The 22,359-nt window shown below is 45.2% G+C and overlaps 1 protein-coding gene across 3 annotated transcripts in view; it reads right to left on the bottom strand.

Moving 5' to 3' along the window:
* Positions 1-19,657: 19,657 nt before the first annotated feature.
* Positions 19,658-22,359, bottom strand: part of LOC124026237 (C-terminal-binding protein 2-like) — a 6,335-nt gene continuing 3,633 nt past the window's right edge. For 2 of the 3 annotated variants that reach the window (XM_046339349.1, XM_046339350.1), the window contains 2 exons: positions 20,181-20,950; positions 19,658-20,122 (listed from right to left, as the gene is read on the bottom strand). In XM_046339349.1, the coding sequence (XP_046195305.1) occupies positions 19,956-20,122; positions 20,181-20,655 (642 nt within the window). In that variant the 5' untranslated portion in view covers positions 20,656-20,950 and the 3' untranslated portion in view covers positions 19,658-19,955. The other variant, XM_046339351.1, reaches the window with a different exon arrangement.

Raw genomic sequence — 22,359 nt, 5'->3', positions numbered from 1 at the left:
ATTATTGATCCATCATTGATAATAATGCATGAGTTGTATAAATGATGTACTAGGAAACAAAGTGATTACCAGCATCGAAGTGGAACACAGGAATCCTCCATTGACTGTCACTACTATGGACATCTACCTACGAAACCCACGTGACTTAATACACATGTTTCTCTACTCTGTTTTCCCGCTGCCTGTTTTGTTATTGAGAATACTTGCCGTTTTCAATCCACCGAGAGAAGTAAACCCTTGTCACGAACTCGCCGAGGATGGTGCCTCTTCCTGTTCGGGCGGCGCTCGGCGGTCGTCGTCGCCGGCCTATTAGCTGCCATCGATTCCCTTTCCGTTTGTTTTGGGTAATTGGGTACACCTGTTGTTGTATTAGGGTTTGTTTGTAGGTTATTTAAGGGCACTAGGCCTGCTGGGTATTTGTGCGGGCTTGTTTGTGTTACTCTGTGTTTGATGGTGTGAGTTATTCCTGTATTTATTCTCCGGACTGTTTTGTCCTGTTGTTTGGACTGGCAACTTATATACGCCCGGTGTGTTGGCGTGACTGTTTTGTCCTGTTTGGACTGGCATCTTATATACGCCCGGTGTGTTGGCGTGACTGTTTTGTTGCGCTGGGGAATAAATTTGAAAGAAAGACTGAACCCTGCTCTCTGCGCCTGATTCCACCCACCACTCCTAGTTGATCGTAACAGAAGCCCGCACCAATACCCAGCAGGCCTAATGCCCTTAAATACCCTACAAACAAACCCTAATACAAAACAGGTGTACCCAATTACCCAATAACTCAAAACGAAGAGGCACCATCTTCGGCGAGGTTCGTGACAGCCCTATATTTAGGAAGCCGTAGTTATATTTAAAGAAACATAAAAGACGCCGCTCTCATGAAATTAAACTGTTCTATTTAGAAGATTTGTAAATGCGAACAGAATTTAGCTTAAAGCTAAAGCAGAGCTATTAAAGAGAACTGAATTTAGCTTAAAGCTAAAGCAGAGCTATTAAAGAGAACTGAATTTAGCTTAAAGCTAAAGCAGAGTTATTAAAGAGAACTGAATTTAGCTTAAAGCTAAAGCAGAGTTATTAAAGAGAACAGAATTTAGCTTAAAGCTAAAGCAGAGTTATTAAAGAGACTTCTCATCCCACAAATGTGTATACAAGGTTCACCAGGAAGAGCATCTGTTTTTCTGGATCCTTTATCCCTTCTGCAAAAAGCCTTTAAAAAGTTGGATGGTTAAAACTGTGTTTAGGAGAGCGAGGAGAGCGGGAGCGAGGGAGAGAGAGCGAGGGAGGCACAGGGAGAGCGAGGGAGAGGGGGAGTGAGGGAGAGAGAGGCACAGGGAGAGCGAGGGAGAGAGCGAGGGAGAGAGCGAGGGAGAGGGTAGCGAGGGAGAGAGAGGCACAGGGAGAGAGAGGGGCACAGGGAGAGCGAGGGAGAGCGAGAGAGGGGCACAGGAAGAGCGAGAGAGAGAGAGGCACAGGAAGAGCGAGAAAGAGAGGGGCACAGGGAGAGCGCGAGAGAGAGGGGGGTGCAGGGAGAGAGAGAGAGAGAGGGGCACAGGGAGAGAGAGAGAGAGAGGGGCACAGGGAGAGCGAGAGAGAGAGGGGCACAGGGAGAGAGAGAGAGAGGGGCACAGGGAGAGAGAGAGAGAGAGGGGCACAGGGAGAGAGAGAGAGAGAGAGAGAGAGAGAGAGAGGCACAGGGAGAGTGAGAGAAGTTGGATGGTAAAAATAATTATTTGTTTAGAAGAGAGAGGCAGCGAGAGGGCTGGGGGGCAGAGAGAGGGCGGGGGAGGGGGGCAGAGAGAGGGTGAGGGAGGGGGGGGCAGAGAGAGGGGAGTTTGATACTTTATTCTGCTCGTGGTTTTTCCTGTGTTTTTGTTTGATTATTTCCATCCTTTCTGTGAGGAGAAAACCTGTACGAGTTGGGGGCCATTTGTTAGTGTGAAGTCATTGGAGAAAACCTGTACGAGTTGGGGGCCATTTGTTAGTGTGAAGTCATTGATGTTTCAGCGTTGGATCGATATCATGGTGGGAGAAGAGATGGGCCTTAAATAACTCAGCTGATTTTCTAAAAAAAGGAGTCCATTAAAGGGACAGTTCACCCAAATTACAAAATCACACAATTGATTTGCTTTACCCTGTAAGCAGTCTAATGGAAAAAGGTATGACGGCAATCCATGATTCGGTTTTATTTCCTGACACGTTGTTAGCATTTTTTGGGCACAAATCCCATTCACGTTATTAGCATTTTTTGGGCACAAATCCCATTCACGTTATTAGCATTTTTTGGGCACAAATCCCATTCACGTTATTAGCATTTTTTGGGCACAAATCCCATTCACGTTATTAGCATTTTTTGGGCACAAATCCCATTCACATTATTAGCATTTTTTTGGCACAAATCCCATTCACGTTAGCATTTTCCGACATCGTGTCCGAATCATCTGAAAGTATCTCAAATGGATTGTGAAGCTCAACAAAGTCACTTTACAGCAAAGATGTTATATTGACAAGATAATTGAGTGGGACCATTCTAGCCAATGAGAGGGCAGAGACGTGTGTAAACAACAGGCACAACTCCCATATAAAGGTTTTTTTTTCACAGTTGCCACGGCGTCCATTTCTAACAGTGCATTTGTAACAATGCTGACTAGACCGATGCAGATGCTCGTTGGCAGTTTGGAAATAGAGCCAAGTAGCCAAACAGAAGCTCATTGATGTGCGCGAGTAGTTTAGATGACGTGCTGCAAGTCCCGCCACTCCCATCTACTCATTGGTTTTTAGGAGCATATATACCCATGATTGAAAGATGAACTGAAGTCCAGTTGGTGGTGGTAATGCACCTTAAAGTTGGTTACCAACCGCCATATAAAGTCCACAGAAGAAGAAGATAATGATTACTATAAACCAACCCTTTTATCTCTGGATTAATTGTCCGAGTAGAGAACACACGATGTAGTGTGACTCAAAATGGGTCAAAATTCTAGAAAGATCCAGAAAAATAGGACCTTGTGCATTTCAGGTAAAATAACAACCCAATGTTTATATCCCAGGACAAATTAGCTAGCAACAGTGAGCTAGCTAGCCAAATGTCCATTACTGTGTAGGTTGGTTGGTTCAGAGTTTGTGTTGGTATTTCAACCTACGAGTCCAGATTTGCGTATGGTGTGGATGTACCAAATCAACATGCGGCCGATGGCTCTAGTCTGCATATAAACCTCACGTAGGAAATTAGCAGTTCACTTTTTTGCTGACAATCCGACACTTATTGAGAGATTTCGGGGGCGAAGTAAACCCTCTCGTTTTGCCTCTTCTCTTCTGCTAGATGATTGGTACATACCGTAATGCTAACATCGGTACCATGACTCGAATGAGATGTGTGCCACAAATGCTAAAACGTTAGCATTGGGAAACAGTGCCAGGTCAATGAAACGGAGGAACTTATTGAAGAAAGATCCAGTGTAAATATATTATAAAAAATAAAGCGAACTGGATGGAATATGAACATAGAAATGCTACCAAAAATAAGTTACTGAAACTAAAATGATGTAATTACCAAACGATATTTTGAACGAGGAAGTAAAGTACTTTAAGAATATGTTTTCGTTTCAGTTTCATACATCTCCACTGACCGAAGCTAATTGTATGGATTTTTTTTACTATTAATAACGTGAAATTAACATCTGTACAGAAAGGCCAAATTACAGAGGAACTTCTTGATGCGATTAAAACCTTTAATTCTGGGAAAACTCCAGGGCTGGATGACATACCAGTGGAGGTATACCAAACTCCAGGGCTGGATGACATACCAGTGGAGGTATACCAAACTCTAGGGCTGGATGACATACCAGTGGAGGTAAACCAAACTCCAGGGCTGGATGACATACCAGTGGAGGTAAACCAAACTTTTGTTGATATACTGAGGAGGTCCGTTATCAGCATGTTTTATATATGAATGGTAGATTATTGGACACTCGACAAGGTCTGATTTCATTATTACTGAAACAGGATCCAAGTGGTGTATATATAAAGATCCATTTGATTTATTGATCCGTTATTTTACCAGGTAAGTTGACTGAGAACGCGTTCTCATTTACAGCAACGACCTGGGCAATAGTTACAGGGGAAAGAAGGGGGATGAATGAGCCAATTGTAAACTCTAGTCTGTTTTTAAAAAATTGGAGGACTCTTACACTTCAGTGTTGTGATGCAAAAATTCTAAAATTCTAAAAATCTAAAATTCTAAAATCTAAAATTCTAAAATGCTTGGAGCATAAAATTAAAAGGTTTTGTCAGATATTATTCATCCTCATCAGACAGTTTTTTTTTACATGGACGATACATTGGAGATAATATAAGACAAGTACTGGAAACAATAGAATACTATGAAATACCGGGGAAACCAGGTCTGGTTTTCAGAGTTGATTTTGAAAAAGCTTTTGATAAAGTACGACGATGAGTTTATATATAAATGCCTGGAAAAGAATCTCTTATAAAATGGTTTAAAGTTATGTATAGTAGGTGTAAAATAACAAATAATGGCTACATCTCAAAGTTTTAAACTGTCAAGAGGAGTAAAACAAGGTTGTCCACTATCAGCATATCTATTTATTATTGACACTGAAATGTTAGCTGTTAAAATCAGACCCTACAATAATATTAAGGGATTAGAAACCCAGGGACTAAAAACAAAGGTGTCATTGTACACTGATGATTCATGTTTTCTTTTAAATCTGCATTTAGAATCCCTCCACGGCCTCATAAAGGATCTAGATACTTTTTCTATCCTCTCTGGATTAAAACCAAATGGGGGGATTGAACCTCCTCTGGTATGGTGTGGGGGGATTGAACCTCCTCTGGTACGGTGTGGGGGGATTGAACCTCCTCTGGTACGGTGTGGGGGGATTGAACCTCCTCTGGTACGGTGTGGGGGATTGAACCTCCTCTTGTACGGTGTGGGGGGAATTGAACCTCCTCTGGTACGGTGTGGGGGTATTGAACCTCCTCTGGTACGGTGTGGGGGATTGAACCTCCTCTGGTACGGTGTGGGGGGATTGAACCTCCTCTGGTACGGTGTGGGGGATTGAACCGCCTCTGGTATGGTGTGGGGGATTGAACCTCCTCTGGTATGGTGTGGGGGGATTGAACCTCCTCTGGTACGGTGTGGGGGATTGAACCTCCTCTGGTACGGTGTGGGGGGATTGAACCTCCTCTGGTACGGTGTAAGTCGCTCTGGATAAGAGCGTCTGCTAAATGACTTAAATGTAAATGTAAATGTGGGGGGATTGAACCGCCTCTGGTACGGTGTAGGGGGATTGAACCTCCTCTGGTACGGTGTGGGGGATTGAACCTCCTCTGGTATGATGTGGGGGGATTCACACTGCCCCCTGGTGACAGGAACCAGAACTCACACTGTCCCCCTATTGTAGCTGGGGATTTTAACAAAGCTAATTTGAGAACAAGGCTACCTAAATTCTACCACCACATTGACTGTAGTACCCTCTCGAGCAAAACACTGGACCACTGCTACTCTAACTTCTGCAATGCATACAAGGCCCTCCCTTCTGCAAATCCGACCACGACTCCATCTTGCTCTTACCGTCCTATAGGCAGAAACTCAAACAGAATGTACCCGTGACTAGAACCATTCAATGCTGGTCTGACCAATCGGAATCGACTCCATCTTGCTCTTACCGTCCTATAGGCAGAAACTCAAACAGAATGTACCCGTGACTAGAACCATTCAACGCTGGTCTGACCAATCGGAATCGACTCCATCTTGCTCTTACCGTCCTATAGGCAGAAACTCAAACAGGTTGTACCCGTGACTAGAACCATTCAATGCTGGTCTGACCAATCGGAATCGACTCCATCTTGCTCTTACCGTGCTATAGGCAGAAACTCAAACAGAATGTACCCGTGACTAGAACCATTCAACGCTGGTCTGACCAATCGGAATCGACTCCATCTTGCTCTTACCGTCCTATAGGCAGAAACTCAAACAGGTTGTACCCGTGACTAGAACCATTCAACGCTGGTCTGACCAATCGGAATCGACTCCATCATGCTCTTACCGTCCTATAGGCAGAAACTCAAACAGAATGTACTCGTGACTAGAACCAAGCGTCGATTCCGATTGGTCAGATCAACGCTGGTCTGACCAATCGGAATCAACGCTTCAAGATTGTTTTGATCACGTAGACCGGAAAATGTTTCCGGGAAGCCTCAGACAATAACATCGATTTATACTCTGACTCGGTGAGTGAGTTTATTAGCGAGTGCATTGGAGATGCTGTACCCCACTGTGACTATTAAAACCTACCCCAACCAGAAACGGTGGCATCTGAAAGGTCAAACCATCTCATTCAATCATGGAAAGAGGTCGGGGAATATGGCCGAATATAAACAGTGTATTTATTCCCTCCGCAAGGCAATCAAACAAGTGAAATGTCGGTATAGGGACAAAATGGAGTCGCAATTCAACAGCCCAGAAACGAGACGTATGTGGCCGGGCCTACAGGCAAATACGGACTACAAAAGAAAACCAGCCACGTTACGGAAATCGACATCTTGCTTCCAGACAAACTAAACACCTTTTTTGCCCGCTTTGAGGATTATTCAGTGCCACCGACGCGGCCCCCTACCAAGGACTGCGGGCCCCCCCTATCCTTCTCCGTGGCCGACGAAAGTAAGACATTTAGACGTGTTAACCCTCGCAAGGCTGCTGGCCCAGACGGCATCCCTAGCCGCGTCCTCAGAGCATGAGCAGAACAGCTGGCTGGTGTGTTTTACGAGCATGTCTCCACATGCTTCAAGATTGCCACCATTGTTCCTGTAAGGCAAAGATAGTCAGTCATTTAGTTCAGTTATCGCCCCGTAGCTCTCACTTCTGTCATCATGAAGTGCTTTGAGAGACTAGTCAAGGATCATATCACTGCCACCCTAGAACCACTTCAGTTTGCATACCGCCCCAACAGGTCCATAGATGATGTAAACGCCATCACACTGCCCTATCCCATCTGGACAAGAGGAATACCTATGTAAGAATGCTGTTCATTGACTACAGCTCAGCATTCAACACCATAGTACCCTCCAAGCCCATCATTAAGCTTAAGGAACTAGAACAGTTTTATTTTAGCTTAATATAATACATTAATAAAATCAATTTAGTCTCAAATAAATAATGAAACATGCTCAATTTGGTTTAAATAATTAAAAAATCAGTGTTGGAGAAGAAAGTAAAAGTGCACTATGTGCTATGTTAAAAAGCTAATGTTTCAGTTCCTTGCTCAGAACATGAGAACATATGAAAGCTGGTGGTTCCTTTTAACATGAGTCTTCAATATTCCCAATTAAGAAGTTTTAGGTTGTAGTTATTATAGGAATTATAGGACTATTTCTCTCTATACCATTTGTATTTCATAGACCTTTCACTATTGGATGTTCTAATAGGCACTTTAGTATCGCCAGCTTAATCTTAGGAGTTGATAGGGAGTTGATATGCTTAAACAGCTGCTGGCAAACGCAGTAAAGTGCTGTTTGAATGAATGCTTACGAGCCTGCTGCTGCCTACCACCGCTCAGTCAGACTGCTCTATTAAATATCCAATCATAGACTTAATTATAATATAATAAACACAGAAATACCAGCCTTTGGTCATTAATATGGTCAAATCCAGAAACTATAATTTTGAAAACAAAACGTTTATTCTTTCAGTGAAATACGGAACCGTTCTGTTTGTTATCGAACGGGTGGAAACCCTAAGTGTAAATATTGCTGTTACATTGCACAACCTTCAATTTAAAATTCTGGCAAATTAATTACGGCCTTTGTTAGGAATAAATGGTATTCACACAGTTCAATGAGCCAGGCGATGCAAACTGTTACATATTCCCTGACTCTACTTGCACTGAACGCAAGAGAAGTGACACAATTTCCCGAGTTAAAATTGCCTGCTAACATGAATTTCTTTTCACTAAATATGCAGGTTTAAAAAAATATACTTCTGTGTGTTGATTTTAAGAAAGGTGTTGATGTTTATGGTTAGGTATATTTGCAACGATTGTACTTTTGGGTTTTTGTTAAATTATCACCCGTTTGGCGAAGTTGAAGTAGGCTGTGATTCGAGGATAAATTAACGGGCACCGCATTGATTATATGCAACGCAGGTCAAGCTTAGTTATCCTCGTAATATCATCAACCATGTGTAGTTAACTAGGGATTATGTGAAGATTGATTGTTTTTTATAAGATAAGTATACCGCATCAACAAAAAAAAAAAGGAGGTGATCGTGGACTTCTTTGCTTGACATCATGGGAAAATCAAAGAAATCAGCCAAGACCTCAGAAAGAACGTTGTAGACCTCAGAAAGTCTGTTTCAACCTTGGGAGCAATTTCCAAATGCCAGAAGGTGCCACATTCATCTGTACAAACAATAGTATGCAAGTATAAACACCATGGGACTAAGCAGCCGACATACCGCTCAGGAAGGAGATGCGTTCTGTCTCCTAGAGATGAACGTACTTTGGTGCGAAAAGTGCAAATCAATCCCAGAACAACAGCAAAGGATCTTGTCAAGATGCTGGAGGAAACAGGTACAAATGTATCTATATCCACAGTAAAACGAGTCCTATATTGACATAACCTGAAAGGCCGCTCAGCAAGGAAGAAGCCACTGGTCCAAAACCGCCATAAAAAAGCCAGACATAAAAAAGCACATGGGAACACATGGGGACAAAGATCGTACTGCACATGGGGACAAAGATCGTACTGCACATGGGGACAAAGATCGTACTGCACATGGGGACAAATATCGTACTGCACATGGGGACAAAGATCGTACTGCACATGGGGACAAAGATCGTAATTTTTGGAGAAATGTCCTCTGGTCTGATGAAACAAAAATAGAACTGTTTGGCCATAATGACCATCGTTATGTTTGGAGGAAAAAGGGGGAGCCGAAGAACAGCATCATGTTGTGGGGATGCTTGGCTGCAGTAGGGACTGGTGCACTTCACAAAAGTAGGGCCTTCCAAATGGACAATGACTCCAAGCATACTTCCAAAGTTGTGGCAAAATGGCTTAAGGACAACAAAGTCAAGGTATTGGAGTGGGCATCACAAAGCCCTGACCTCAATCCGATAGAAAATGTGTGGGCAGAACTGAAAAAGTGTGTGCGGGCAAGGAGGCCTACAAAACAAACTTTTTTACACCAGCTCTGTCAGGAGGAATGGGCCAAAATTCACCCAACTTATTGTGGGAAGCTTGTGGAAGGCTACTCAAAACGTTTGACCTTGTGAACATAATCCCTAGCTGTGTGTTGCCACTTTCCATGTTGCCTGTAGCTTGTGAGGAAACACTGTTTCTTTGATGTATTTTTTGTTGTTGCTATTTGTGCTATTGCTCTGTCTGCATGCTACGTGTTGCTCTGTCTGCATGCTACGTGTTGCTCTCTCTGCATGCTACGTGTTTCTCTGTCTGCATGCTACGTGTTGCTTGTCCTATGTTGCTCTGTTTGCATGCTACGTGTTGCTTGTCCAATGTTGCTCTGTCTGCATTGTCATAACTGTCCTGATCAGGTCAGGTTACAGGAGACCAAAACCCTACAGATTATCTCTCAACCCCAACAGAGGAGGAGAGATCCAGGGGTCTGAAGATGTGGGGGTTTTATGACCCCTCACGCCCATGGTAAGTCTCAGGCCACAGACAAATTCCTTTTGTCCTGTTACCATGGAGACCCAGCCTCAGAACATTAAACATGAAATAAAGGGGCTTTGGAACAATGGTTTCCGTCAGCCACAATGGTCGTCATGACGATAGATGGAATATGAAAATGTATGTCATATGGTGGTCATGACGATAGATGGAATATGAAAAGGTATGTCATTTTTGTTTTGTTATTAAAGGTTAATAGATGACGTTATTATGAAAATATTGTAACGTTTAATAAGAGTTTTCCTGGTATATGTTTGATGTTTATACATTGTACGTTGTGTGGAAAATGTCCAAATCAAAGAGAATGTTTTGGTAAAGATGAAATGTGAAGTTTGTGGACTAAAATTGGATTTGAGTAAAATCTAGACCTTGCCTCTTAACTTGGTATGCCCAGAGAATTGCCCTAAAGGCGTTTACGCCCACTTCTGACCCGAGGGTATAAAAACTGTGAGTGAAGAATGTACAGATAAGACTACGTGACCCGAGCTGCAGCCGAGGTCTAAAAAAGTCAACAAACCCAAAACGCAACACAAGTTTAAAGAGAATGAAATATTTTTCTACCCAAGCTACGGGTGAATTCAAGTCGAACCACCTAGCCTCCACTCCTCATCGAATCGGGGTATCTACACTGTTTCATTCCTACGCTGTGAGCTCTGAGCTACAGAGCTGTCTGTCCTCAGAAGAGCCCTTCCAGAGCAAGGGCGAGGGAACAGACTCCTAAGCCAAAAGGACACTGACATCGTGAGGACAGCCAGAGAGTTGCGCCGGAGAAGTGTGTCATTGAGCAGCCTGACCGGTCCACGCGGAGAATCCACGGAGACCTTCCCTACGTCATTATATTCTGACCCATAAGAGCGGCAGTTTGGGGCACAGCGAGGGTTAGAATAAGCATAGCTGACAAATTCACCCAAATGTATATTTCTCGTGTACTCTCTCTTTTCTCTCTTTTAAATCCCCATTTTGGATGACATGCGCCATAGTGTGTTGGTCCGTTATACTAAGTTCTAATCAATAGCCTAAAATGTGTTTTTGTGTATGTATATCTTTTATCATCATTTTAGCTTTCTAGTAAATAAATACTCAACTAAGATCGGGGTGGTACAAACTCATTGGTGAGACCCGGGTCCGAACTCATTGGTGAGACCCGGGTACAAACTCAATGGTGAGACCCGGGTCCGAACTCATTGGTGAGACCCGGGTCCGAACTCATTGGTGAGACCCGGGTCCGAACTCATTGGTGAGACCCGGGTCCGAACTCATTGGTGAGACCCGGGTCCGAACTCATTGGTGAGACCCGGGTACAAACTCATTGGTGAGACCCGGGTACGAACTCATTGGTGAGACCCGGGTCCGAACTCATTGGTGAGACCCGGGTCCGAACTCATTGGTGAGACCCGGGTCCGAACTCATTGGTGAGACCCGGGTTCGAACTCATTGGTGAGACCCGGGTCCGAACTCATTGGTGAGACCCGGGTCCGAACTCATTGGTGGGACCCGGGTCCGAACTCATTGGTGAGACCCGGGTCCGAACTCATTGGTGAGACCCGGGTCCGAACTCATTGGTGAGACCCGGGTACGAACTCATTGGTGAGACCCGGGTACGAACTCATTGGTGAGACCCGGGTACGAACTCATTGGTGAGACCCGGGTCCGTGCAGATTCCCGGATTATGCGACGTTCAGAACGAGACTGTAGAGGAAACGGATTAATTAGCGGCTGTTGTAAAATCGATATTCTGATATTCTTTGAGTTAGTTTGGGAAATACAAACTCAATAAAACTAATTTTCCCATGGTGCCCCAGGTTAATGAGTTAATAATTGGTTGATTCAGTTAATCACGCAATTAGAAACCTTTATTCATTCGATGAGCCACAGTCGTCACATTAACTAATACAACATCACGACAGCATGCTACATGTTGCTTGTCCTGTGTTGCTCTGCATGTGCTCTCTTCTCATTGTTTGTTTGCATTGTGACTGTAATTGTTTTTGAATAAGCTGTCCAGTGACTGCGGTTGAAAATGAGCCAGCTGGCTAAAACCGTCACTTTTATTGAAAAGTTGATTTAAATGTGCACTGTCCCTGTAAATGTTTTTACTCAAACTCAAATGTGCTTGAAAGCAGTATCCAGATCCATCGGATGTAGTGATCACAATATGGTGGCATATATGTAGGAAAACCACAGTTCCAAAGGCGGGGCCTAATATAGTGTATAAGCCATATGTAGGAAAACCACAGTTCCAAAGGCGGGGCCTAATATAGTGTATAAGCCATATGTAGGAAAACCACAGTTCCAAAGGCGGGGCCTAATATAGTGTATAAGCCATATGTAGGAAAACCACAGTTCCAAAGGCGGGGCCTAATATAGTGTATACGCCATATGTAGGAAAACCACATTTCCAAAGGCGGGGCCTAATATAGTGTATAAGCCATATGTAGGAAAACCACAGTTCCAAAGGCGGGGCCTAATATAGTGTATAAGCCATATGTAGGAAAACCAAAGTTCCAAAGGCGGGGCCTAATATAGTGTATAAGCCATATGTAGGAAAACCACAGTTCCAAAGGCGGGGCCTAATATAGTGTATAAGCCATATGTAGGAAAACCACAGTTCCAAATGCGGGGCCTAATATAGTGTATAAGCCATATGTAGGAAAACCACAGTTCCAAAGGCGGGGCCTAATATAGTGTATAAGCCATATGTAGGAAAACCAAAGTTCCAAAGGCGGGGCCTAATATAGTGTATACGAGGTCATACAATACGTTTTGTGGTGATTCCTATGTTGTTGATGTAAAGAACATGTGTTGGTGTGTAATGAGGAGCAAATTGACACTGTACTTGACACATTGATTGAAATGGCTTATTTCAGTTACTAATAAGCGTGAACCCATTAAGAAAATAACTGTCAAAACTGTGGATTGATGAGGAATTTAAAAATTGTATGGTTGAGAGGGACGAGGCAAAGGGAATGACAAATAAGTCTGGCGGCACAACCGATTGGCAAAAGTATTGCAAATGTTGAAATCATGTGATTAAACTGAATAAAACGAAGAAACTACACTATGAAACAAAGATACATTATATAAAGAATGTAAAATGTAAATGTAAAAAGCTTTGGATCAACTTAAATGACATTTTGGGTAAAAGGGCAAACTCAGCTCCGTCATTCATTGAATCAGATGGCTCATTCATCACAAAACCCACTGATATTGCCAACTACTTTAATGATTTTTTCATTGGCAAGATTAGCAAACTTAGGCATGACATGTCAGCAACAACCACTGACCCTACACGTCCAAGTATATCTGACCAAATTATGAAAGACAAGCGTTGTAATTTAGAATTCTGTTATGTGAATGTGGAAGAGGTGAAAACCATTGTCTATCAACAATGACAAGCCACCGGGGTCTAAACCATTTGTATGGAAAAATACTGAGGATAATAGTGGACGATATTGCAACTCCTTTTTGCGATATCTTACATTTACATTTACATTTAAGTCATTTAGCAGACGCTCTTATCCAGAGCGACTTACAAATTGGTGCATTCACCTTATGACATCCAGTGGGACAGTCACTTAACAATAGTGCATCTAAAACTTAGGGGTGGGGTGAGAGGGATTACTTAACCTATCCTAGGTATTCCTTAAAGAGGTGGGGTTTCAGGTGTCTCCGGAAGGTGGTGATTGACTCCGCTGTCCTGGCGTCGTGAGGGAGTTTGTTCCACCATTGGGGGGCCAGGGCAGCGAACAGTTTTGACTGGGCTGAGCGGGAGCTGTACTTCCTCAGTGGTAGGGAGGCGAGCAGGCCAGAGGTGGATGAACGCAGTGCCCTTGTTTGGGTGTAGGGCCTGATCAGAGCCTGGAGGTACTGAGGTGCCGTTCCCCTCACAGCTCCGTAGGCAAGCACCATGGTCTTGTAGCGGATGCGAGCTTCAACTGGAAGCCAGTGGAGAGAACGGAGGAGCGGGGTGACGTGAGAGAACTTGGGAAGGTTGAACACCAGACGGGCTGCGGCGTTCTGGATGAGTTGAAGGGTTTAATGGCACAGGCAGGGAGCCCAGCCAACAGCGAGTTGCAGTAATCCAGACGGGAGATGACAAGTGCCTGGATTAGGACCTGCGCCGCTTCCTGTGTGAGGCAGGGTCGTACTCTGCGGATGTTGTAGAGCATGAACCTACAGGAACGGGCCACCGCCTTGATGTTAGTTGAGAACGACAGGGTGTTGTCCAGGATCACGCCAAGGTTCTTGGCGCTCTGGGAGGAGGACACAATGGAGTTGTCGACCGTGATGGCGAGATCATGGAACGGGCAGTCCTTCCCCGGGAGGAAGAGCAGCTCCGTCTTGCCGAGGTTCAGCTTGAGGTGGTGATCCGTCATCCACACTGATATGTCTGCCAGACATGCAGAGATGCGATTCGCCACCTGGTCATCAGAAGGGGAAAGGAGAAGATTAATTGTGTGTCGTCTGCATAGCAATGATAAGAGAGACCATGTGAGGTTATGACAGAGCCAAGTGACTTGGTGTATAGCGAGAATAGGAGAGGGCCAAGAACAGAGCCCTGGGGGACACCAGTGGTGAGAGCGCGTGGTGAGGAGACAAATTCTCGCCACGCCACCTGGTAGGAGCGACCTGTCAGGTAGGACGCAATCCAAGCGTGGGCCGCGCCGGAGATGCCCAACTCCGGAGAGGGTGGAGAGGAGGATCTGATGGTTCACAGTATCGAAGGCAGCCGATAGATCTAGAAGGATGAGAGCAGAGGAGAGAGTTAGCTTTAGCAGTGCGGAGCGCCTCCGTGATACAGAGGAGAGCAGTCTCAGTTGAATGACTAGTCTTGAAACCTGACTGAAATCTAACCCTACTAGAAAGTTTGTGCCCTCAGACCTGGAGGGAAGCAAAAGTAATTCCGCTACCTAATAATAGTAAAGCCCCCTTTAAAGGCTCAAATAGACAACCAATCAGCCTGTTACCAACCCTTAGTAAACCTCTGAAAAAAATGGTGTTTGACCAGATACTATTTTACAGTAAACAAATTGACAACAGACTTTCAGCACACTTATAGGGAAGGACATTCAACAAGCACAGCACTTAGAGAATTGACGGATGATTGGCTGAGAGAAATTGATGATAAATAGATAATGTGGGGAATGTTTTTTTTAGACTCCAGGGCGGCTTTTGACATTATCGACCAGTCTCTTGCTAGAAGAATGCTTTATGGCTTTTCACCCCCTGCTATATTGTGAATAAAGAGTTACCTGTCTAACAGAACACAGAGAGTGTTCTTTAATGGAAGTCTCTCCAACATAATCCAGGTAGAATCAGGAATTCCCCAGGGCAGCTGTCTAGGCCCCTTTACTTTTAAAAATCTTTACTAACGACATGCAATGAGTAAAGCCAGTGTGTATATGTATGTGGTTGACTCAACACTATACACGTCAGCTACTACAGCGACTGAAATTACTTCCACGAAGAGTTGCAGTTCATTTTAGAATGGGTGGCAAGGAATACGTTTCCTAAATATACACTCTGCCATCTGCCCGGTACAGTTGAAAACGGGATTCATTCATGAAGACCACACTTCGACAGCATGCCAGTGGTGAGCATTTGCAGTCTGGTCAAGACCCTGGTGAGGAGGACAAACACGCAGATGAGCTTCCCTGAGACGGTTTCTGACAGTTTGTGCAAAACACACAGTTTCATCAGCTGTGCGGGGGTGGCTGGTCTCAGACGATCCCACAGGTGAAGAAGCCAGATGTGGCGGTTCTGGGCTGGCATGGTTACACGTGGTCCCCAGCACAAGGTGCTCCTGTGTAATGATCATGCTGTTTAAATCAGCTTCTTGCCTCAGGTGGATTGATAATCTTGGCAAAGGATAAATGCTCACTATCAGGGATGTAAACAAGACATATGTTTTTTGTATTTCATTTTTTGGGAGGAGGACTTTTTATTTCAACTCGTGAAACAATTGACCAACACTACATGTTACGTTTAAGATGTTTGTTCAGTGTTTATGAATACAGCAGATGTATGTCTGTGTATAAATTATTATGTGACGTACAGTCATGAGATGAGCTTCCCTGAGACGGTCATATCCAGGTCCTGATTGGTCAACAAGATTATTTGACACGTGTATCATTTTTTTGACACGCAAAGATCCAAACGGCGTTCCATGGAAATCCTGGTTGAGAATGAAACGACTGAACAATGAAACAGCACAGCAAGTAAGTGAAAGAAATAGGTTTTCATTATGTTTTACTGGTAATGGGGACATACGCAAACGCCAACAAAATAACTTTTGGGTCAGTGTGGTGTGTAACCTTTATTTAACAAGGCAAGTCAGTTAAATTGAGTCAGTATGGTGTGTGTGTAACCTTTATTTAAATCAGTTAAGAACAAATTATTCTTATTTACAATGACAGCCTACTGGGGAACTGTGGGGTTAACTTCCTTGTTCAGTGGCAGAACGACAGATTTTTACCTTGTCAGCTCGGGATTCAATCCAGCAACCTTTCGGTTACTAGTCCAACGCTCTAACCAGCTACCCTGCCACTCCAGGGTGACGGAGTCATACACTTTTAAACAATCTCACACACACACACAGCTAAATCTCAATCATTTTTATTTTATTTGAGCCGCACTGAATGATAAATTATCACCTTGCACAAGTAACAAATATTCACACTAAAATAAAACCTACTGCTGGCTGACTGTCTCTTCTTTTGCTATTGCTGGGACACAGTTTCCTAGTACTCTGACCGAGTGCAGAGTTAATTCCAATGGAACTTTTTAACAGGCATTTATGTATTATCGTGAATAACTAATGGCTATCAACCAATCAGCATTCAGGATCAAAACTACCCGTTTTATAGTAGAGTAAATAGCAACGTCCTTCCAATAGCACGAAGAAGAGAGGAGAAGGATGGAGGGATCACATGGGGACTAATGGGTTATAGGAACATTGAACTAGGCGATACAAATCTAACAGGACAAATCTAGCAAAACACCGAAAAAAATGGGGGATGTGCCTCATTATATAAAAATACCACAATGGAGTAAAGAGGGAGAATATCCAGAACTACCCACATTATTGGAAGCAATTTTTGGGAGGGGAAATGATATCTGCAAAAAAGGCTGTTTTCCTGAGTCATAAAAGGAAATGAAAGTTGAGCTTGAACCCTTTTTCCTGATCACAAGAGATCAATCAATCAGAGATGTGTAGTGGGGCTCGACACAACTAAATCGCCCCGCTGGGAGAGTCACAAGCGGTTTCCTTTCGCCGTCAATAGAGAGAGAGTTAGTCAGACTTGCTTGTCCATTTACAAGGAGACCCATCAAAAAATGTTATTTTGCCAAACAGAGAGAAAACAGACACGTGTCCTCTTGCAAAAACAGTTAAAATCCCAAACATCCTCTTTAGTGAATAATAAACATTGTTTATCAGCTGCACAAAATGTATTCTTATCCAATAATGAACAGCAAATGACGTCCTCTCCTCTTGCTGACAGTGAGATGTGTCACACACCGTCTTTCAGGATAGACACAGGGCTATCTGAGGGAATAGTCCAGCTTCATGTTGAGGTTCAGAGAGAGAGAGTGAGGGAGAGAGACAGAGAGAGAGAGAGGGAGAGAGAGAGAGAGACAGAGAGAGAGACAGATGAAGAGAGAGAGAGAGAGAGAGAGAGACAGAGAGAGAGAGAGAGAGAGAGAGAGAGAGGCAGATGAAGGGGAGAGGGAGAGAGAGAGAGAGACAGATGAAGGGAGAGAGAGAGAGAAAGATGAAGGGAGAGAGAGAGAGGGCAGATGAAGGGAGAGAGACAGAGAGAGACAGATGAAGGAGAGAGAGAGAGAGACAGAGAGAGAGACAGATGAAGGGAGAGAGAGAGACAGAGAGAGAGAGAGAGAGAGGCAGATGAAGGGAGAGAGGAGAGAGAGAGAGACAGATGAAGGGAGAGAGAGAGAGAAAGATGAAGGAGAGAGAGAGAGGCAGATGAAGGGAGAGAGAGAGAGAGAGAGAGAGAGAGAGAGAGAGACAGATGAAGGGGGAGAGAGAGAGAGAGAGATGAAGGGAGAGAGAGACAGAGACAGATGAAGGGAGAGAGGGAGAGAGAGACAGATGAAGGGAGAGAGGGAGAGAGAGAGAGAGAGATGAAGGGAGAGAGAGAGAGAGACAGATGAAGGGAGAGAGAGACAGAGAGAGAGCGAAACAGAGAGAGAGAGATGAAGGGAGAGAGAGACAGAGAGAGAGAGGCAGAGGCAGATGAAGGGAGAGAGAGACAGCGAGAGAGAGAGAGAGGCAGATGAAGGGAGAGAGAGAGGCAGATGAAGGGAGAGAGAGAGAGTAGGGCTGGGATTCAATCTGTATAAACGCTGTCGACAGCTTGTTAAGGTAACGTTACTGCGTCCGTGGAGATCCCATTCACGGTAAACGCCGCTCAATCAGAAATGGCATTTAAAAAAAAAAACACAATGCTTATAATTCGCCATCAGATTGAATCCTAAAATCTCTGAGAGGAGTGGAGTCCCTCCGTAATAAAACCGAACTGACTCCTGTTGTCTCTGGAGCGCCGTGTGCAACTCAACTCCCAATATGTCTGATAACGATTAGCTACCATCAGACCGTTGGAGATACACATGTTGTTGAACACTGACTGATCTGGACGTCAGGTTTTACCTTGGAACTTACCATTGCCATAATAATGTATTAAAGATGTGTTATTAATGTGTTATTAATGTGTTTTTAATGTGTTATTAATGTGTTATTAATGTGTTATTAATGTGTTATTAATGTGTTATTAATGTGTTATTAATGTGGATTCAATCCCATCGCGCTTCTGTCAGCTGTGCAATTTTTAACCCCCTAGAGTCGATGTCCGTGACCCCCACGGAAATTCAATTAGCAAAGTCAATTAAAATATATCCCCGTCAAATCTGCCTGTTTAAAAGATATAATTTTTTTTGTTGTTGCATTGGCTGTCTCAATCCACAGCATCCACCTGTGGTGTCCTGGGCTGCTGTGGTGTCCTGGGCTGCTGTGGTGTCCGTCCTGGGCTGCTGTGGTGTCCGTCCTGGGCTGCTGTGGTGTCCGTCCTGGGCTGCTGTGGTGTCCGTCCTGGGCTGCTGTGGTGTCCTGGGCTGCTGTGGTGTCCTGGGCTGCTGTGGTGTCCGTCCTGGGCTGCTGTGGTGTCTGTCCTGGGCTGCTGTGGTGTCCGTCCTGGGCTGCTGTGGTGTCAGTCCTGGGCTGCTGTGGTGTCAGTCCTGGGCTGCTGTGGTGTCCTGGGCTGCTGTGGTGTCCGTCCTGGGTTGCTGTGGTGTCCTGGGATGCTGTGGTGTCCTGGGATCTTTGTGGGCTATACTCGGCCTTAACTCAGGAGGGTAAGTTGGTGGTTGAAGATATACCTCTAGTGGTGTGGGGGCTGTGCTTTGGCAAAGTGGGTGGGGTTATATACTTCCTGTCCGGGGGTGTCCTCGGATGGGGCCACAGTGTCTCCTGACCCCTCCTGTCTCAGCCTCCAGTATTTATGCTGCAGTAGTTTGTGTCGGGGGGCTAGGGTCAGTTTGTTATATCTGGAGTACTTCTCCTGTCCTATTCGGTGTCCTGTGTGAATTTAATTGTGCTCTCTCTAATTCTCTCCTTCTCTCTTTCTTTCTCTCTCTCGGAGGACCTGAGCCCTAGGACCATGCCTCAGGACTACCTGACATGATGACTCCTTGCTGTCCCCAGTCCACCTGGCCGTGCTGCTGCTCCAGTTTCAACTGTTCTGCCTTATTATTATTCGACCATGCTGGTCATTTATGAACATTTGAACATCTTGGCCATGTTCTGTTATAATCTCCACCCGGCACAGCCAGAAGAGGACTGGCCACCCCTCATAGCCTGGTTCCTCTCTAGGTTGAGAGTTGGAGACCTGACAATACACGTTACATAAGGAGGGCAGGAGGAGGCAGAGGGGGTTCAAGGGGTCAAAGGATTAGGGGGGGGTGATGTCTCATGTTCTCCCATTGGTCAGGAAGTCTTCCCATGATGCTCTGAGGTGTGGGCGGGACTGTCAGTCTCCTCTCTGCTTGCCACCATACGACGGTGATAGACAGCTAACACTGGACTCGGACAACGGACCACATGGGCACGTTACAAAATAAAATGAGTACTGTAGTAGTTGGTAGTGAACCTAAAGAGACCGTACCGACCGTACCGACCAACGGGACAGTCAAAACTAAAACGTAAAGTACAAATCCGTGAAGTGACTGCTTCCTCATTCGCAGTTCGGTGGTTTATTCCCAGGACTGACAGTAAATACCGTGGTGTTCCGTGTCTGATTGGTCCAAACTTCAGGTGGACGCTTTTTGTTTGTGTTTTTTAAAACTTGAGTTGGTTGTGAGTGTAGCTTGAGTTTCCTGTTGTTGATGTTGTTGTTGTTGTCCTCTACTGGTTGAGTTTGAGGAGGTGTTGAGGAGCATGTTGCTCTTCCTGTTGTTGTTGTTGTTGTCCTCTCTACTGGTTGAGTTTGAGGAGGTGTTGAGGAGCATGATGCTCTTCCTGTTGTTGTTGTTGTTGTTGTTGTCCTCTCTACTGGTTGAGTTTGAGGAGGTGTTGAGGAGCATGATGCTCTTCCTGTTGTTGTTGTTGTTGTTGTCCTCTCTACTGGTTGAGTTTGAGGAGGTGTTGAGGAGCATGATGCTCTTCCTGTTGTTGTTGTTGTTGTTGTTGTCTTCTCTACTGGTTGAGTTTGAGGAGGTGTTGAGGAGCATGATGCTCTTCCTGTTGTTGTCTTCTCTACTGGTTGAGTTTGAGGAGGTGTTGAGGAGCATGATGCTCTTCCTGTTGTTGTTGTTGTTGTTGTCCTCTCTACTGGTTGAGTTTGAGGAGGTGTTGAGGAGCATGATGCTCTTCCTGTTGTTGTTGTTGTTGGTGTCCTCTCTACTGGTTGAGTTTGAGGAGGTGTTGAGGGGCATGATGCTCTTCCTCTGCTGCCAAGGCAGCAGCTCTTCTTCCTGTGGCACTGTTGTTATTGTCCTCTCTGCTGGCTGGTTGGCTGGCTGCTATGCTGGCGGTCAGGGTTCTATTGCTCGGTAAGGTTCTCTCTGGTCTCTCCGTGACAGTGTTTGGAGGCTGGCTGGTTGGGCGGGGGCCTGGGACGGATGGGTACCAGAGGGCAGGGTATGGGCGATTGGTACCCCCCCTGGCACCATCCCCTCTAAGCCACCCGGGATCACCCCTGGAGCCATGCCCATCATGCCCGGCGGGTACCTAGGGAGAAGGAGGTTAGAGGTCAGGGTCAAAGGTCATCTGTAGTTCAGGCAGGCAATAGCAAAGCAGCCCAGAGCTGAAGATTCCTGAGTGATGAGGACAGACATCAGAGTAGTAGAAGACCTGTCTTCACCCAGAGACACATCTCTCTCTCCGTCTCTCTGTCTCTCTGTCTCTCTGTCTCTCTCTCTATCTCTCTCTCTCTCTCTCTCATCACACTGAAACAAATATGTTCAGTGCAAACACACATATCTGGAATTGAACAAGCAAGAAGCAGATTGTCCATGTGAACGACGGGAAGTCATGTAGGTGACGTCATGCTTCCTGAACCACACACCTCCTCCTACTAGTGTCAACATCTAGATCTGCTTAGTGGAAGAGGGGGTCGGTCTGTCAAATGGTAGAGGGGGTCGGTCTGTCAAATGGTACAGGGGGTTGGTCTGTCTAATGGTAGAGGGGGTCGGTCTGTCAAATGGTAGAGGGGGTCGGTCTGTCTAATGGTAGAGGGGTCGGTCTGTCAAATGGTAGAGGGGTTGGTCTGTCTAATGGTAGAGGGGTCGGTCTGTCAAATGGTAGAGGGGGTTGGTCTGTCTAATGGAAGAGGGGGTCAGTCTGTCTAATGGTAGAGGGGTTGGTCTGTCTAATGGTAGAGGGGTTGGTCTGTCTAATGGTAGAGGGGGTCGGTCTGTCTAATGGTAGAGGGGTTGGTCTGTCTAATGGTAGAGGGGGTTGGTCTGTCTAATGGTAGAGGGGTCGGTCTGTCTAATGGTAGAGGGGTTGGTCTGTCTAATGGAAGAGGGAGTTGGTCTATCTAATGGTAGAGGGGTTGGTATGTCTAATGGTAGAGGGGTTGGTCTGTCTAATGGTAGAGGGGTTGGTCTGTCTAATGGTAGAGGGGGTCGGTCTGTCTAATGGTAGAGGGGGTTGGTCTGTCTAATGGAAGAGAGAGTAGGTCTATCTAATGATAGAGGGGGTTGGTCTGTCTAATGGTAGAGGGGTTGGTCTGTCTAATGGTAGAGGGGTTGGTCTGTCTAATGGTAGAGGGGTTGGTCTGTCTAATGGTAGAGGGAGTTGATCTGTCTAATGGTAGAGGGGTTGGTCTGTCTAATGGTAGATGGGGTTGGTCTGTCTAATGGTAGAGGGGGTTGGTCTGTCTAATGGTAGAGGGGGTCGGTCTGTCTAATGGAAGAGGGGGTTGGTCTGTCTAATGGTAGAGGGGGTCGGTCTGTCTAATGGTAGAGGGAGTTGGTCTGTCTAATGGTAGAGGGGGTCGGTCTGTCTAATGGAAGAGGGGTTGGTCTGTCTAATGGTAGAGGGGTTGGTCTGTCTAATGGTAGAGGGGTTGGTCTATCTAATGGTAGAGGGGTTGGTCTGTCTAATGGTAGAGGGGGTTGGTCTATCTAATGGTA

This window comes from Oncorhynchus gorbuscha, unplaced genomic scaffold, assembly GCF_021184085.1.
Source record: "Oncorhynchus gorbuscha isolate QuinsamMale2020 ecotype Even-year unplaced genomic scaffold, OgorEven_v1.0 Un_scaffold_2666, whole genome shotgun sequence".
NCBI classification, from domain to species: Eukaryota; Metazoa; Chordata; class Actinopteri; order Salmoniformes; family Salmonidae; genus Oncorhynchus; species Oncorhynchus gorbuscha.
The sequence above is the reverse complement of the archived record's forward strand: the minus strand, read 5'-3'. Positions and strand labels throughout refer to the sequence as shown.